The 17,399-nt window shown below is 32.7% G+C and overlaps 1 protein-coding gene and 1 pseudogene across 1 annotated transcript in view; one reads left to right on the top strand and one right to left on the bottom strand.

The window, feature by feature from the left end:
- The window catches only part of LOC138312664 (pre-mRNA-splicing factor ATP-dependent RNA helicase PRP16-like), a gene marked incomplete at its 3' end in the record, with an annotated part of 28,267 nt that extends 19,496 nt beyond the window's left edge, over positions 1-8,771 (bottom strand). The window contains 7 exon segments of the mRNA XM_069253447.1: positions 113-298; positions 901-1,121; positions 1,412-1,527; positions 2,822-2,963; positions 3,706-3,861; positions 5,907-6,100; positions 8,159-8,771. Of these exon segments, the coding sequence (XP_069109548.1) occupies positions 113-298; positions 901-1,121; positions 1,412-1,527; positions 2,822-2,963; positions 3,706-3,861; positions 5,907-6,100; positions 8,159-8,484 (1,341 nt within the window).
- A 232-nt stretch (positions 8,772-9,003) lies between these two features.
- LOC138312662 (leucine-rich repeat-containing protein 69-like) lies at positions 9,004-17,183 on the top strand (annotated as a pseudogene).
- Positions 17,184-17,399: the final 216 nt, after the last annotated feature.

Genomic DNA, 17,399 nt, shown 5'->3' with positions numbered 1-17,399 from the left:
TTGAGACGTCACAATGAAAATTATGTCAAAATAACCGGAGGCGGTCAGATTACAAAGTGGGGTTGCAGTAAAAACGTAGATTATATAAAATGCATAAGTGGATATTGCTCACCTTCACAGGAACCACAGGTTCTGGCTGTTTTGTAAAAACAATACGTCCATCAAGAAATGGTGGAACTATATTGTGAACAAGGAGATGCACTTTTGCCTCGTTTTCATCATCAAAATCTTCATCGTAATCAGTCTTGGTAACAACTCCACTTCTAAGCATTCTGTTTGTTTCCCAGAGTTCAATATCCTAGAGAATAGTAAACGTGAAAAAAATACCAAGGTCATCAATGGACAATTTTAGATTACATGTGAAAATCTGATATCATCTACCAACAATTGCTAAAGAACATCAAATATCTACACTAATCATACTTGTTGCTAAACATGAAAGATAAAAACAAGAGTACCTACCTACTAGAAAAATTCAGATGATCAAGAACACGATTATTATGTCTGAACAGGAAATTGACCCAGATGATAAACATAATTTGTATATGCAAATGGATAACTCATTTATTAAATTTAAAAGCTTATTGAATGCATATGATTCTAAACTTTCTTTTTCTTATTTTGTTGTATGCATGTAATAAAAAACATCTGTTTCTATTGCGATACAGATGGAATATTTCAAGCTCAACTGCTCCCCTTAGCAAGCAACTCAGCCCTCATAAAAATCATACAGAACTGTAGAAATGAGAAAACAGTGCCTTAAAATATAAGTTTTGCATTAGTTTATTCACCCCTGCAGATAGCTCATTATGAATTTTCAGGGATGAACGTGTTAATGTAATTTTAGAATCATGTACTATCTTTAGACAATGAGTAACTTCCATAACCATCAATACAAACCTTATTTATTTGTCTCTGTCTGGCAGTCATTCTCTTTTTCTTCTTCTTTTCCATCTCCTCTTCCTTCTTGCGAGTATACTCATCAGAAGTTCCAGAGAAAGGATTATTGGTATCGTCATAGCCTTCGTCCATACTGTACCACTCACGGTCAAGTCTCTTCTGCTCATGTTCCCAGTCTAGCCTAGCTTCTTCAGACTCAAACTCAAGGTCCTGACGATTATCTGTCAGAAATAAGGGAAGAAAATATTCATTTCATCAGTAATTTTTTGGTTACTTTAGGTTGAAAAAAAAATCATTAGTTTGAACAACAACTATATCTTTATTCCTTTTTGGGTGATTGGGGAGGGGGGGGGGTCCCATATTCTTTTTAGCTTTATATTTTATATTATATACATTTACCTAGCTATGTATTTTATAGGTTTTTTTCCCCAACAAAAATCAATTCAGACTAGATGCCAATTAAAACTAAATATTTTTGCTTTGAAAATACAAAAATAAAAAAGAAATCTACCTCTCCTGCTTCCAGCTTCTCTTGGTGTGTACTGTATCTTCTTCTTGCCATCCATCCATTCATTGTATTTGTAACTCGGAGTTGGAAGGGGTGTCTCTTTAGGACCTCGTCTGCTTCTGTTATGTAATATTTTAAAAATGTTCACAAAAAAAGGACTGGAACAGTATTGTGCAGTGGACTGTATATTCTAAACAGTTATAACCATCAAGGGCAAAACTTAAATCAATACAATGTATATTTACAATTGACCCTGTTTCTGTATCGATAAACTAAGTTGGAGCAAATCTGTTTACTTCCCAATAACTTGAGTGCAGATCGTGACCCGATTCAGTGCATATGGATACTTGTAAACATTTTCAGAATTCTTTTGATATTCCACAAAATCATGTGTCAATGTTTACAAATAACACATGTACGAAACAATCGGAGACATACAATAAAACATATCTAATTTTTTGAATGTCTTATTGCTATTTTACCTGAAAAAAAAAGCTGTCAGTCAATGGCGCGTTTTTTAATGGCTGTTGCACAGTTAAACATGACAGCAGTATAATTTTGATGGCGAATAGCATACGGCAATGATTGTATCTGATGTTCTGGTTGATTTTATTGTTTAAAGGAAATATTGTAAATATAAGGATTAACCTCTTACTTTGTTTAGATTATGAGATGATAAAGTCGGTAAATTATACGTAAACACTTTTACAATTTACCTTGTGCTCCATTGGGTTTATCATCTCATAAACTAAACAAAGTGAGAGGTTAATCCTTATATGAAATTGTCAATATCATTATCGTCTAGGTGATAATTTTAATAAAACGTTATATACTTGAATCACCATTAAATGATGAGCAGTGTACTGTAACTCTATCAATTTGACTTTTACCAAAATGCCAGAAATTAATATTGTGTAAATGTTTCAATTAAGGATACCATTTAGGCTTCAATATTAATCTAATTTGTACTTTTATTAATATTTTATGTGTACCTTTAAAGATGCTCCACCGCCGACAGAGCATAAACAATAACTGTTATTTGAACAGTATTTGATGTTTCATCATGTATATATATGTGTCAAAATAACACAAAAATACAAATCAAATAATTCCTTTTGCTTTTTGTACATACCCAATCAGTACTTCATTCCAGGGCGTAGTACCATGGATTTTTTTTTCGGAACGCATTGAATTATTTTTATACTTTTATCTTAAATTGAAATAAGAAGCTAATTTTTCAAAGGTGGTAATGGTGTTAAGTAATTAAAAATAACTTTTGTAACTGAAGAAAAATACTAATTTGTCTGCTCCTGTTTTGGATTGAGAAAAACACCTTTAGATTGAGCATCTGTAAGTTGTTACTCTGATTTAATATGCTTGTATAATAGACACAATTTATTCTGTCATACTTACTTTTTATCATAAGATGAGCGATGACTTCTCGCACTACTCTCACCATCATTACCACTGCTAACTCTTGGAGTAGGAAGATCCCAAGAGGATCGCTTTAGGGGAGTCACATCATCGTCATCCCAGCCATATTCAGATGGGGTATCTGTAAAATTAACATCAGTTTCAGTAATATATCACCAAAAGTTTAGAAAGACTACAATTATTGTTTTGTGAATCAATATTTTTCATTAAAACCAATAAGGTCTACAATTACAGTAATAATTAAAGGAGGTTTAATCAATTAAATAAATTTTAAATCAAGCTGATAACATCAAGAAAATTCTTTGATTTAGAGCAAGTCACATAATTTGCAAAAGAAAAAATCCCATATCAGACTATATTATATACCCCCTTTTGATGTTTTGCATATTATGAATCAAATAGATAAATAATTTGGGAGTTAAAGATGCTCCACCACCGACAGAGCAAAAATGATATTCATCATTTGAACAATAATTAGTGTTTAATCGTGTATACATAAGTCCAATTAACACAAAAAAAAATATAAACTAATTTATTTTGCCTTTGGGTCATGAGCAATCAGTACCTCATTCCATATAGGATATAGTGCCACGGAATTTTTTTGGGATGCAATTAATTATTTTTTATAATTTCAACTTGAAGTAAAATTAGAAGCTCAAACTTTTCAATGGCGGTAATGGTGTAAAGTGAGTAACTTTTGTAACTGAATAAAAATACTAAATCGTCTGCTGCTGTTTTTGATATTGAAAAAATACCATTTGACAGCGGTGGAGCATCTTTAAGGTGCCTACTTTATTTTTTACAGCACTAGTTGTTGATGGAAATTCATACATTTAACAAAACCAATCACATTTTCAACTTACCCTTAACACCAAAGTCAGGGGTAGGGGGTGCGTCACGGAATCTCTCTGGAGTTTCTTCCCATTCTTTGTAACTACGGCGACTCCTCTCCGAATCTCTGTCTCTCCGATGACTCCTGTCACTTCTTTCGCTTCTATCATCTCTTCTGTGTCGTCGGTCTGTCCAACATCAATTATGTACTGATTATGTTAAGAAATACAGTGTGATATTGATATTATAGGTCCTGAAAATCTTAATACTTTTGAATGAAAATGTTCAATTACCTGGTAACAGATACAAATATATATTATCAATATGTATTCCTTCTTTGCATATTGCAGAATTACCTCCCTTGTGGGTATCCATAATTTTTTCTTTTACAAAAACTTGAATCGTTTTCTGTACGTATGACATTACACATGCAAACTGGAACATGTGACATCAATACCTATCCACAAGGACAGATAACTCTTTAATATGAAAATAAATATGAAAGATATATATACCGTATATGTTAGTTCTACATAACAACTAATTATATAATAATCATAGAAAAAATAAGAGGTGCGACTCCAGAGCCAGGTACTAAATGGTATATTCTAGGTTCATTTGGTGCTGCTGGTTGCTGACATGTTTCAGCCTTAAAGGCAGGCCGTCATCAGGGCACAGCTTACATGCAGTGGTGTACAAAAAGTACAGTATGACAATAGAGGTCATTATATTAGAGCACATTATTATCGCAGTGTAACCAATATATCAAGGTTCAGTATGAAAATAATAGGTATTGTAATGTGATACACATAGTTTGGCTGTTTGGTTCACTCGAGAATCTTAATAAATTTCCATGAAGTATGAATGTATTTGATCATAATCAATGATGAAGAAGTTTGAAATCATATATTTAGATCTGTCTGTAAATGAATAGAGCACGATCAGATGTGGAAACTATAGTCCTAAAGCTGTTCAACATTAAAGAGCATGCTATACAGTGGACCCTCGATAATCCAGACACCTTCGTTTCCAGCCTAAACCGTACGGATTACGAGTTTTCCGGACTGCCCAATTCCATGTTCTTGGTCAATTAAATTGTCACGTACAAGTTACTCGCCTTGACCTTGTAATCGATGATAGGCTTTTATGTAATATACGTGTATTATAATTAATACTTCGTTTGTTATGTTTTATAGGTATTTTTATATCATTACGTTAAGAATATTAAATAAATGTATTTCTTTTTTTTTTCAAAATACGAAACCTAAAGCCATCGTTAATTGTGTACTATGTATGCATATAGCTATGTATCCCACTCTTGAACTGTCGTACGGCAAATTGCCTAACCAAGGATCAATATCACCTACGTTCTTGGAATAAAAACCTATGATAATGAATAGTTGTGAATATTTTTTCATATAATTGTTATTTTGTATATTGTGTGTTTTTAATGACCAATTCCACAAGTCTTTGCTTTCTGACTTACGGACGTGTTTAACGTCCATGCGCCTGTTCAGTCTATAGCTTCATGCACAATGTCACACACATGTAAATGTCATGTGCCGTAGACTTTAATTTATATCTTATACAACAGACGATGAATTCGAATAGATTCATATACATTTAAAATTCTTATTAATTTTGTGAGTTTTATCTCACTTTATTGTATCCGATACTCATAGCGATATATTCTGCACGCAAATCGCGATTAAGTAATTAAAGGTATCTACAGCATATGTACCCGTACCCAAGCTCTAACTACATGTTTAAAAGCGTGCGGCTAAAAATATATTGCCTTTCTCAATTACAACACTGAAGTTTGATCTCCTATAGAAAACCAATGAACCATTACATGACTGCATGTACCCGTGTGAAAGACGTTCAGGTAAACACACGTGGCTATGACCTGGCAGCCGTCGTTATGAAAACACACTCAGTGTGTATTTTACACATGACTGTAGCTGGCCTTGGATCTTCTCGGCACGTGGCGACAACAAATTGTCCACAGATTATTGCGGGAATTTATTAGCGAAAATTATACTCCGTTTCCAAAATGGAGTTCCGATTCGGAATACGAATTTCAGGACTAGTGAGTATAAATAATGTAATGGAAATCCGTTCCCTGACATTTTCGTCCGGATTGTGAGTTTTCCAGACTATTGGCGTCCGGATTATCGCGGGTCCATTGAATATGATTGTAAAGTTAATAATCTTAAACTTTTTCAATCTATACCTTTATCTCTATGCCTGTGGTGATCTCTGTCTCTGCTATGTCTATCATCTCTTCTCTCTCTTCTGTCTTTGTCTTTTGAAGAACTTGATGCATAAACTCCTCTGTCTTTATGTCGTTGTTTCTGTCGATCTCTTGCCTCACTGCTCACACCACCTGGATGAGATGGTGTCTCAATTCTAGATTGACGATAATTTCTACAAAAGGCAAATTAATGATATAATTAGATCTAATGATATTCTTGATCATAAACAATTTTCAATAAGAAAACAGAGACTTACTCAATCTGTATACATGTACATTTGAATATACATGTTAAAGAATTGATAAATCTTACAATGAAAATACACATTTATTATTTATATACCGGTATGAATTTCATAAATCATAAGCAAGTTTTAAACTATTCTACTTTGCCAACTCGAAGGACAAAGATTGGGCCATTTACTACAAGCAGGTTACACAATATTAATCAATAAACAAACATTTTCATAGCAAATCAGGGCCCAGTTTCATCAACATTTAATAAGTACATTAAGCTGAAATTTAATTAAGGAAAAATTTTAAAATAACCATATCCACATATATATTACATAAGTAAAGGAAATTACTAAACTTCTGTTAATTAATATAATTTAAATTTTGGAGATGGTTAATAAAGGCTTTGCCTGATGCCAAATCCATTTGCTTCTTACAATGTATTTGCATTAAAATTTGTTAAAATTGAAATAATTGGAAATTTTGCTATTGAGGCTTTTAAATCTTAGAAATGTTGTTGAATATTAATGAAACTGGGCCCTGTTGAGACCTGATTAAGACCAAACTAGTTGAGGATATAATCCTTTTATTTATGGGTATGGAGAGATTTCATGGTAATATACATGTACAGTGCCAACAAGGACAAGAGTAAAATTATAATGGCTATACATGCAAGATACATTACTAAAAAATAAGTAAAAATACATATATATATATATATATATATATAAAAACCATACTGGCAAGCGACCAGTTCTCGCCGAGTACCAATTCTCTCCATCCCAAATGTAATTGAATAGTCGCAGACGAATTTTGAAACAATTTTTTGTGGAAATCAGCATGGTAGTGTCTTCTATCAGAAGAAGGCTTTATTGACTAAATTTGCATGGTAATTGTAGAGATGCGATGGCGAGAACTGGTACTCAACGAGAACTTGTCGCTTGCCAGCAGTCATTCAAAGCAATCAGGACACTTCTAGGGCTGTAACGAGTATCCGAGTACTCAAGTATTCACGAATTATTGAGAAAGATCGGATACGAGTATTCGTTACTCCTGATATTTGTGGATCGCGATCTTTCAAAAGCAAAAAATAATACCTTCTTTAATGCTGTCATAGCTCAAAAATGTGAAGGAATGTACACTAAAATCTAAATATCATCGATGTTTTCACTTTGAAGTAAACCGGAAGTACACAAGAGCTGCGTAAAGTAAAGCTAGCAACATGTTATTTTCGTATCCACGCTTCGATGCAGTGTTGTGAATTCTTCATAAAATTATAATGATAAAGCACAATTATTAAATTCTAGAGATGTAAAAGATGATAATTGATTTCGTTTTCATTACGGGTCGGAAATATGTAAAAATACGAATATATTACATTAGGCTACTGAGTATGTAGATGTGAACCCCATGTCAAAAACGAAAGGTAGGTTATTATGAGTCAAAATCATAAATCACTTGATTAAAAATGAAAACTATAGGCCTAGAACCAAAGTAAATTGTAACTACTCTTATAGATTTTAATTTTAAATATTTTTTTCTTAATCTCAATGTTTATTCTGTATTTGACCAAAATAAAAGTAACAGTGAAAATATTTTCATATGGTTATTTATGCCTTACCATGATGATTTCATGCCGTAATTGATGTGCAGTAGTGTTTTTGAGTTGACGTCATTTCAAAATTCAAATGATTTGATTTTTTTTACAGTTGCAGTGACTGAATCCTGCTGCACTTCACCTGTAACTCTATTGCTTAATGATAAGGAATGTAAAACTGCTAAAAATGGTTTTATTATCAATCAAACATTTATCAATATATAAGAGCATTATTGATTTATCAATAAAAACAGTTTCGGACTTCAATTGAATCTTTTGCTTGTATCTAACTGGTGATTCGTGGTCCGATCTGTGAATCGTCAACCTCGAATCGTGGATCGGATCGGATCGCCACATGTTAGACAATCCACAGCCCTAGACACTTCTGTGTATACTGTACCTGTCTTTATGTCCTTTGTGATTATCTCTTTTAGATTTATCTTTGTTTTCATCAAGGTCTTCATCGCTACCACTGTCCTCATCATCTTGGTATGACATTACTCTAGATTTTTTTCTCAAATCATCATCTGGTCGATCTCCCAGACGTTTAGCAGCTGCTAATCTATCCAATCCCAATAGAGACACTCTTGGACTAGCCACTTGTTTGGGTTTTGTGAATTCGTGATTTGATTTCTTTTTTATAATCAGGCCGCCCTTTTCCTTTCCCGTTGACCCTTCAAGTCTATGCAATGAAGGATCATCATCGGGCTCAACAAATGAAGACATGGTTACAAGGACAAGTTACTCCATGTTTTTATCGTAGATAGAAAAGCAAATTCCATACAACAAGCTTGCATATAAGTTAGTGCTGGAGCAGACGAATTCCTGGAATCACATATTTGACAACAAAATCTCCAGCCAACAAAAACAAAATATTAAAAAGTATATCACTTAAAATAGTCTTCTTTTGCTTATGTATACTTGTACAACAAAATCGAACGAATCCTATTCAAGAAAACATCTTAAATTAACGTTACAAAACCTGCTCTGGTGAAACGTATTTCCCTCGTCAATGAACCGGAAGCACTTTGAATTTTTCCTTGTTTGGTTAACATTGCCGCAGTTCCGTAAAAAAAAAATATTAATTTGGTGTAAATAACAACTTAAAGCTAAAGTTTTAATAAAAAATATATATAGAAATAACAATTGACACAATTATATTCCTTTTACACATCAATATCAAAATATCTAATACAACTTTTATAAATGCTAGCTCTGCATGTGTGTAGCAACAAAAGCGTCAAAATGGCGGACACCTTGCTCGTTCGAGCACTTGTTGAAAGGAACAACCAAAGACTTGGGAGATAGAACCCCGACTTTGTACGCACAAATTTATAGTTAAACAATAACCAAAAAAATAAAATATCCAAGAGCAATAGGAAAACTAGATATGTGTTTTTTACATCTACAAAGATTGATACTACGAGGAAAAAAACAAACTTAAAAGACCTAGACCGATCAAATTTGGTCTATAGAATTAAGTCAGTTTCTCTTTCAGGTAACAAGGATGATCTTCCGATTGTTGGTCTTCCAATATTCTTAGCTGATCTTAAAAGCTGGTGAATTGACTTGGCGTTTACTAACTCGTGGTTAATAGCATTCCCAGTGTTGACGACTCTATTGGAGAAGGCATTTTTCTTGTATTCAGCCTGACCTGTCTCTTGAACAGTTTTTGTGGTATTTCCTCGGTCGACTGGTATGGTCGAATACAAACATTGTGTCTGAGACTACTTTATCCTGCTTATTAAAATCTTGTATAGTTGCGAATCAAATCACAACGTTTTCCGTCTATACAAATAGGTCTAGTACTGTCCTTATACTTAGGCTATATGGGTTGTTATTCCATCTGATCATATGGGATGTATATGTTGACTTGCAAAAGTGAGTTGCCTAATAACATGTACATTTTTTGTATTTTAAACTAAGTAGAGCGCAACTACAAAGTAATGTAAAACATTGTAAATATTATATAGGATTATAATCTCAGAATGACTATTGGTGGATGTTTTGTGTCTAGCTATACATCGACAGTCGTCATACATTTGTATTCACGGCACGTTAAGCAACAAGCTAGACTCATGATGTCACAGCTGATGGTGCTTTGCGCTTGACATTTTGACCAGTGCATTTATTGTGTCGTTCTTGTTTTTGTATAGATATCTAAAACTACTTACAGTTGTTTCAAAGTGTATCCTGATGATACTTTCCACATATACATACATGTATGTAGAGAAAATTTCAAAACTTGTCATGCTGATAAATTAACTGTTATGAGAATAAAAACATGGCTGTCTGCATGGAGACACGAGACTTCCCGCAAGGACACAATTTCAAAGTCCATGGGTATTGAATTGTATTTGAATCTATATGCTCACCCATGTGTTATAGTTTATAAGTGGCCAAAGGCCATGTAGAGAGATGCACTCTTATTGGAGTACATGTACATACACTGTATGTTTTAAGGCAACATGTCATTACATATAATTAATATTAATATGTTCTATCCTAGGAAGTGTCAATAAGGCCAAACAAAAAAATACATGTGTTTCCGGTAACCCGACCAAACCTTTAAAATCAGTGCCTATTCAAAAACTTTTTTATCAGTTTTGCCTTCCAGTAAACAAATAACAACCTTATTTTTGGCAGTTTTGCAAAAAAATCATATTTTTTTAAACATTCTGATGATTCTGTAAATTTAAAACATCAATAATACCCTGTGACTAAAATCCATAGCTTATATTAAGGTTGAATAAAGTTATTTTAGTTTTTCACTGCAAGAAACTGGGATGAAAAGGAAATAATCAATAAAAAAAATCCTACCTACCAACCCTTCATTTTTTAAGGTTGTTACTGGAAACAAGAAGATTTTTTTAAATTGGCCTTACAGACACAAATATGGCAATGATAGGTCATTCCATATTTTAATCTAGTTTATCTAATTATAAATTCAGGACACTTATATTTGTAAGCAAAATTACATTAATTGTAAATACTAGGGATGAGTAGATGACACACAAATAAAAACTTAAGGCTATAGGATACCTTAAACATCCAGTATAGATTGTTGGATATTTTACTTTTAATAATCTCTTATGGTTAAATTTACTATTTAATTCATGCAATGGTGTTCGATGTTAACTGATATTCTTTTGATACAATTTCAACTTGGTGTTGATTTATTTCGATTTCATTAGCTGCAGATCTTGAACTTGGGGAATAATGAACTAGAAGATTTACCTGAAGTTTTAGAATACCTGACCATGCTGGAGAAACTTCATTTATTTAATAATCAGCTACAGAATCTGTCTCCTAAAGTTCTAAGTAATGTATACATATCTTGGTATTGAAGAAATGTACCTGTGAAAGAGTGGGTTTTCTTTCATGTTAATTGGTATTTGGACAATTTCTGAATAAATTAAAAAAATATGAAAAAATAATCTTAACATACATGGTATCAGAATTAAGATATATTTGAAATGTTATTTTTACTAAATGTTAGCCAAATGATGCAAACTGATTTGTATATTTTGGTGCTGCTGTAAATTAATTACTTTGATACCATTTCCCTTCAATTTAAAAATGGCTCTTTTAAGTTAGTTGGCTGTTGTTACATTTATTTATAAGATTCCTTCCGATATTTGATGGCCATTTTTTTTATATTTGATGTTTTCTTTCAATTATAGCAAATATGAGGAATCTCACATTTTTGAATTTGAACTCAAAATCAGCTGAAAACATTTCCTCCAGAAATCTGCAGGTAATTTACTTTTGATTAATATCCAGTTTATATTATCCTTTCAGGGAGGGGTAAACGTTACTTTTTTAGGTCGCCTGAGACGTCGTGTGTCATGCGTTGTGTGTCCGTAAACAATTTACATTTTCGACTTCTCCAAAACCGCTGAAGCAATTTCAATGAAAATTTGCACAAACCTTTTTAAGGCATAACGCCAATCAAAATTGTGAATTACCCCAGCCCCCAGGGGCTGTGGTAGGGGCCAAAAGGGGTAAAATTGTCTAAAATTTTCAAAAATCTTCTTATCCACTCACAGATGTGGTAGAATCAAATGCTCTTCATAGATAGAAAGGTCAAACGTTGTCAGAATTATCCCTATGAGATGGCCATTGAATCCTAATGAACAAATTTTCTATGACTGACCCCCAGAGGGGCCTAAGGTGCGGGGCCAAAATTGGTGAAATAGGCCAAAACTTCAAAAACCTTCTTCTGAAATTCTGGAACTGGTGGAATCAAATACTCTTCATAGATGGAAAGGTCTTAAGATTCTTTACAAAAATTGTGAATTAATATGACCCTGGGGTCTCATGTTTCCCTAGGGGAGGGAGTCAAGTTAACATAGTTTATATAGGAAAAACACATATATGAACATTATTTGCTTATTTTTCATTGGATCAGAATTATTAGCCTGAAATACAAAATAAATGTAGCATTTTAACACTGTATCCATATTGGTCCTGGCCAAGCCCCAGCGGCCAGACTGGGAGGGACCAAAAGGGGTCAAAAAGGATAACATTTCAAACAATCTTTCTTCTGAATCTCACAAAGATTTGTATGGAACCAAATACCCATCGGTAGAATTGGAAGGGTCTTAAGGCCGCTCCTATACCAAAAAACTGTGAAAATTATTTGAACCCATGCCAGAGGTCTCAGGTTTCCCCCTGGGGATAGGGTTAAAGGTTATCACATATAGTTTATATATGGAAAACACATTTTTGAGCATTATTTGATTATTTAATGATAGGAAAATTAGTCAAATGTTGGTCAGAAATTATATCCCTTATGATATGGCCATTGAATGATATCAAACAAATTTGTCCATGGCTGTATCCCCGCAAGGGACTTAGGGGCGGGGCCAAAAGGGGTCAATAGGAACTAAAACTTCCAAAAAATTTTTTTCTGAGATTCTGGAACTGGTAGAATTCAAAAGTACTCTTCATTGATTGGAAAAAGTGTTTTAAAAAAGGCCTTTAACAAAAAATGTGCAATTACACCTCTCACTTATGGCCCTGGAATCTCAGATTTTCCCCTGGGAGAGGGGTCGGGTCAGAATTTACTATAGTTTATATAGAAAAACAAAAACATGTTTTTTTGAACATTATTTGCAGAGTGTTCGTTAGAAAAATTAGTCCAATCTGGGATTAGATATTATTAGCCAGAAGAATAGAGATTTTATCGTAATACGTCATACCCAAATTGCGTCCCTGGACCGACCCCCAGGGGTCAGAGGGGCGGGGCCAAATCGGGACGCGGTCAAAATAATTTAATAACCATTTCCAATAATCTTTCTTCTGAATTCCACAGATTTTGGAGGAACCAAATATAATCTTCATAGATTAAAACGTCAAATTTATAAAATCAGTGACCGACTTCAAGGGCCTGATGGGCCAATATATATAGTGGTTATATGTCTTTGTTGTTAAGGCCCATGGGCATCTTGTGTTCTTAAATAGTAGCAGGATAGTTCTGTTCAGATACACTATTTTTTAATTAGTACATTGAAGTTAATAACATGTATGTGTATATAAAATAATAATTACATGCCAAATAGATTTAAGTTTTTGCATTGAATGCATATCTATATGACCTTGTATACTATCCATTAGCAGTTATTGGGTGTCTCTTTGAAATACATGTATATAATATTTGCAAAAAAAATAAGACATCAAATAAAACATAACTTTCAACTAAAATATCAATTTTTTTCAAGTTTTGTGATAATGGAATGAATATTGAATCGTTTATAATAGGTAATGAAATCCTTTTTATTCTCACTGTTGCTATGAAATACAAATCAATCAAATTATATATTTATCTTTACTTATAGACTGACAAGCCTTCAGCATCTCAGTGGTGGATTATAACAAACTGGACAGAGTTACCAGTTGAGATATGTGCCTTGCTTCGCCTTGAAGAGTTCAGAGCGGCTGGTAATCAACTCACCAGTCTTCCTTTGGAGTTTGGATTTCTCGTGAATTTAGAGAAACTTTATTTACAGAAAAAATAAAATCAGGGAACTACCAGAGGTTTGTACATATTTTTTGTAAATCTTTAGATAATTTGTTTATCAAATATAGGGATTCTTAAATTATGATAAATTCTTAAATCATCTGGTTCTTGACTTCTTGATAATTATATGCGTATGTGGATCAAATAAACTCTTGAGAAAAGATTTTTTTGTAATAAAACATTTTTTTTCCTTTTTTTTTGTTGCAGATGGCTTTTAAAACTGCTCCATGACTTATAATTATTATTAACCTTCCTTTTTTTCAGAGTCTGGGGAAATGCTACAAATTAAGAGTAATTGATATTGCAGCCAATGAGCTAAGGATTTTTCCAACCAGAGGTAATTATAAAGATCTTTAGATTATTTTAAGGTTTTTTTTCATGGGCATTTTAGGAATATGTTTTTAATCCCTGCTTTCACCGAAAGTTTGACTGGGACTTCAATTATTCAAGTAATAACAATTGAATTTTTCATTTCTAGTCCTGTAAAAACTTAAGTTGGGTAGAAAACACTTTGGTCACAAAATCTGGTGAATATTTATTGTGGGTGCATATTTTATTTTTAGGTCATCTGACCCAAAGGTCAGGATCTTCGGGTCAGGGATGAACCTATTGTCATCATGCATTGTCCGTCGTCATGCACTGTCTGCTGTGCATAAACATTTCATTCAAACCAATTCTTCTCAATAACTGAAAGGCCCAGGGATCTGATATTTGGCCTGTAGCAATGCTGGGATGAAGGGCTACCAAGTTTGTTCATATGAATAATAACCTTGACCTTCCTTCAAGGGTCACAGGGGCAAAAAGGCTTAAATCTCTAAACAACTTTTTGTGAATAAATAAGAGGCCTAGAGACTGTTCCTATGACATGCTTGGATGAAGGGCTACAAACTTCAAACAAATGACCTTGACCTTCATTCAAGGTCACAGGGGTGAAAAAATTGCTGAAAAGGATAAACTGTGTACTGTCCTACTAATATGATGTATTGTCTAATTAATAGTCAGGTGAGTGGTAAGGCCCATTGGGCGTCTTGTTTTTTTTCTGATTCCCGTTATTTTGATACCATTTTTCAGCTAGGGGATCTACCTCTGAAGGAAATGTACTGTGAGGGAGAAAACCATTATTACAACACACTACCTGTGCATTCAGTCCAGGAGGAGGTGGTTCTCTCCCTCAAGTAGGTAACCTAACCGAGAACTCTATTCTGATATAACTCTTTCTATCTCGGTACATCTATCAGGTGAGTACTTCAAGTCATATTTCCCACTGTGTATGGATTTTAGGGCTAATTATTTAATTGTGAATTTTTAAAATAGTTTTCAAATAGAATTTAACATTGTTTTTTTTTTTTTTTTTTCCAGAAATAACAGCCAAGATATGTATTGAAAGAATTTTAAAAGACAGGTAGGTGTTACAGTTATACTTCATAAAAGATTATAATAATTCTCCATTACATGTAGTAATATTGTCTATATTGTTTGTTTTAATGTTTTTAATTGTTATTTTATTGTTTTAGCTCCACTTCTAAATTTTATATATGCACAAATAAAGACAAGACTCTTTTTACAGTAATATATATAGTATTGTTTTTTATTGTTGGGTTTACATTTATTTATCAGAATTTAAACATCGATAAGTATTGTTAAATTTTTTGAAAATCATAAAATTTATATAGAATAAAAAAAAACTTGGTTGTGATTTCATCATGACCGATTGCTCAATCTATGATATGAAGGAATCTCTATTTCATTTTGTTATTGGTAATATATGTTATTGCATTTTGTAATGGAAAATATCTAGGCATCCTGAAAAGAGGTATACAGCTGATTTAGATCTATCATTCACCTGCATGTTACATGTATCGCCTTTAAGATTATAAGTATTTGTGATTGTAGTCTCCTAAGCTAGGGTTGATAATAGAAATTTTAAGTTTTTGAACATATTTTTTTTTTTAAATAATTGCATTGAGTGCATCTTTTGTAATTTCATCTTTTTAGTGATTTACTTCAATTTTGTTTTAATTTAAAAAAAAAGTAAACATGTATAGATTTGTGCAGTTAATCAATTTTGATAATTTCCACAAAAATAGAAAAAGAAAAACATTAAACTTTGTCTGTTTTTGCTTTCATTTTATTTCAATGAAACAATTAAATTATATTCTTAGTAAACAATGTATGGTCTCTGAGTTAAAAACATGTAATGTACCACTAAGTTCACCATATAGTTATTATAAAAAACACCCAAGTCTGTTCAAAATAATCATGTCTTAATTAACTCAACAAATACAATATTGCACATTTTAAAATGAAATTTCACTTTCAATTGAAAATGATTTTACTTTTTTAAATTGTCTATCTACTATAAAAATGATATATCAAAATAGTAAAAAAATATTGTTAAAAAATCTTAAACAAACTGTTTTTTATGTTTAATAAAAGCAAAATAAGGATATTGATACAGCATGATCTCATTAATTTAACAATTTCATTTTTATCCTAAGTGTGTGTTGAAAATAGTGCCAATCTATACTTTAATACATGTATCTCTACTGTATGTAGTTTGTGTGGCGTGACAATTGATTCCTATTCTATAAATAAGTTTATGGGTAATATGATTTGTAGCTTTTGATTTTATCATAGATCCATATCTATATCACAGTAGGATGTGCATGACCAAAGAATGATCATCACCGATACATATACCACATACCTTGTGTGGTTCATACTTCACACTGTCTTAATTACAGGTCACTAATTAGCTGGATGTATGTAGTGCTAGTTTCACACAACAGTGTAACCCGGTAGTGTTTGCATGTTCTTTGTTTACCTGAAAATGAAACTTATTGAAGAAAATCATATATTTTTCTTGTACTACAGTATTCAATTTATAATGCCAAATTTAAAGTCTAAAAAGCAATTTGAAAGTTGTGTGAAAATTGAAAAACTGACAATAACCATATTTTACCCCATGACAGAAACCTACAAATGATCTCGCTTTGCCATTCGATCATAAGCCTAGTGGAGTATTAATGTAGTAAGATCATTCATGGTTTCGGATGATGATTGGAACCCATTCTTTTCAAATGCTTTAATGTAAATTCAGAATGTTTGATGTGCTAGTCCTGAATGTATGCAGTAGACACCTGTTCTAATTTACTTTAAATTCATGAATAATTTTTATATTCTCTTTTTCTTGCAAAAAAAATCTATAAAACGATCTTTGCCATGTCATTCTATCTAGATTAATTTCATTTTGTCATTCGATTGATAGTTACATATATAGGTTTATCACTCATGACTGTTTTTTAATTGTTACAGGTGGTCAACATGCTGGCGTGCATCCGCCATTATCCACAGATATCAAGCCCAGGCCAGGCAAGTGGCTGTGTGTGGAGAATCCTCCTGAACACCCTGGCTGGAGTGTGTACGCTTTGTAGAAAATCTGTAAGTATATAGCTTTAGAATAGTTAACAACCTGTGCTCACAACATCATATCAACTGCTGGCATGGGCCTCTTATGGGTATAGAAAAATTGTTGATGAATTTTACCAGTAAACATATCCATACTCTGTGTATAAAATTAAAATCTTGAAATAGGAGGTCATTTTAATTTCATTTAAAT

Source organism: Argopecten irradians, unplaced genomic scaffold (genome assembly GCF_041381155.1).
Source record: "Argopecten irradians isolate NY unplaced genomic scaffold, Ai_NY scaffold_0415, whole genome shotgun sequence".
NCBI lineage: Eukaryota > Metazoa > Mollusca > Bivalvia > Pectinida > Pectinidae > Argopecten > Argopecten irradians.
The sequence above is the reverse complement of the archived record's forward strand: the minus strand, read 5'-3'. Positions and strand labels throughout refer to the sequence as shown.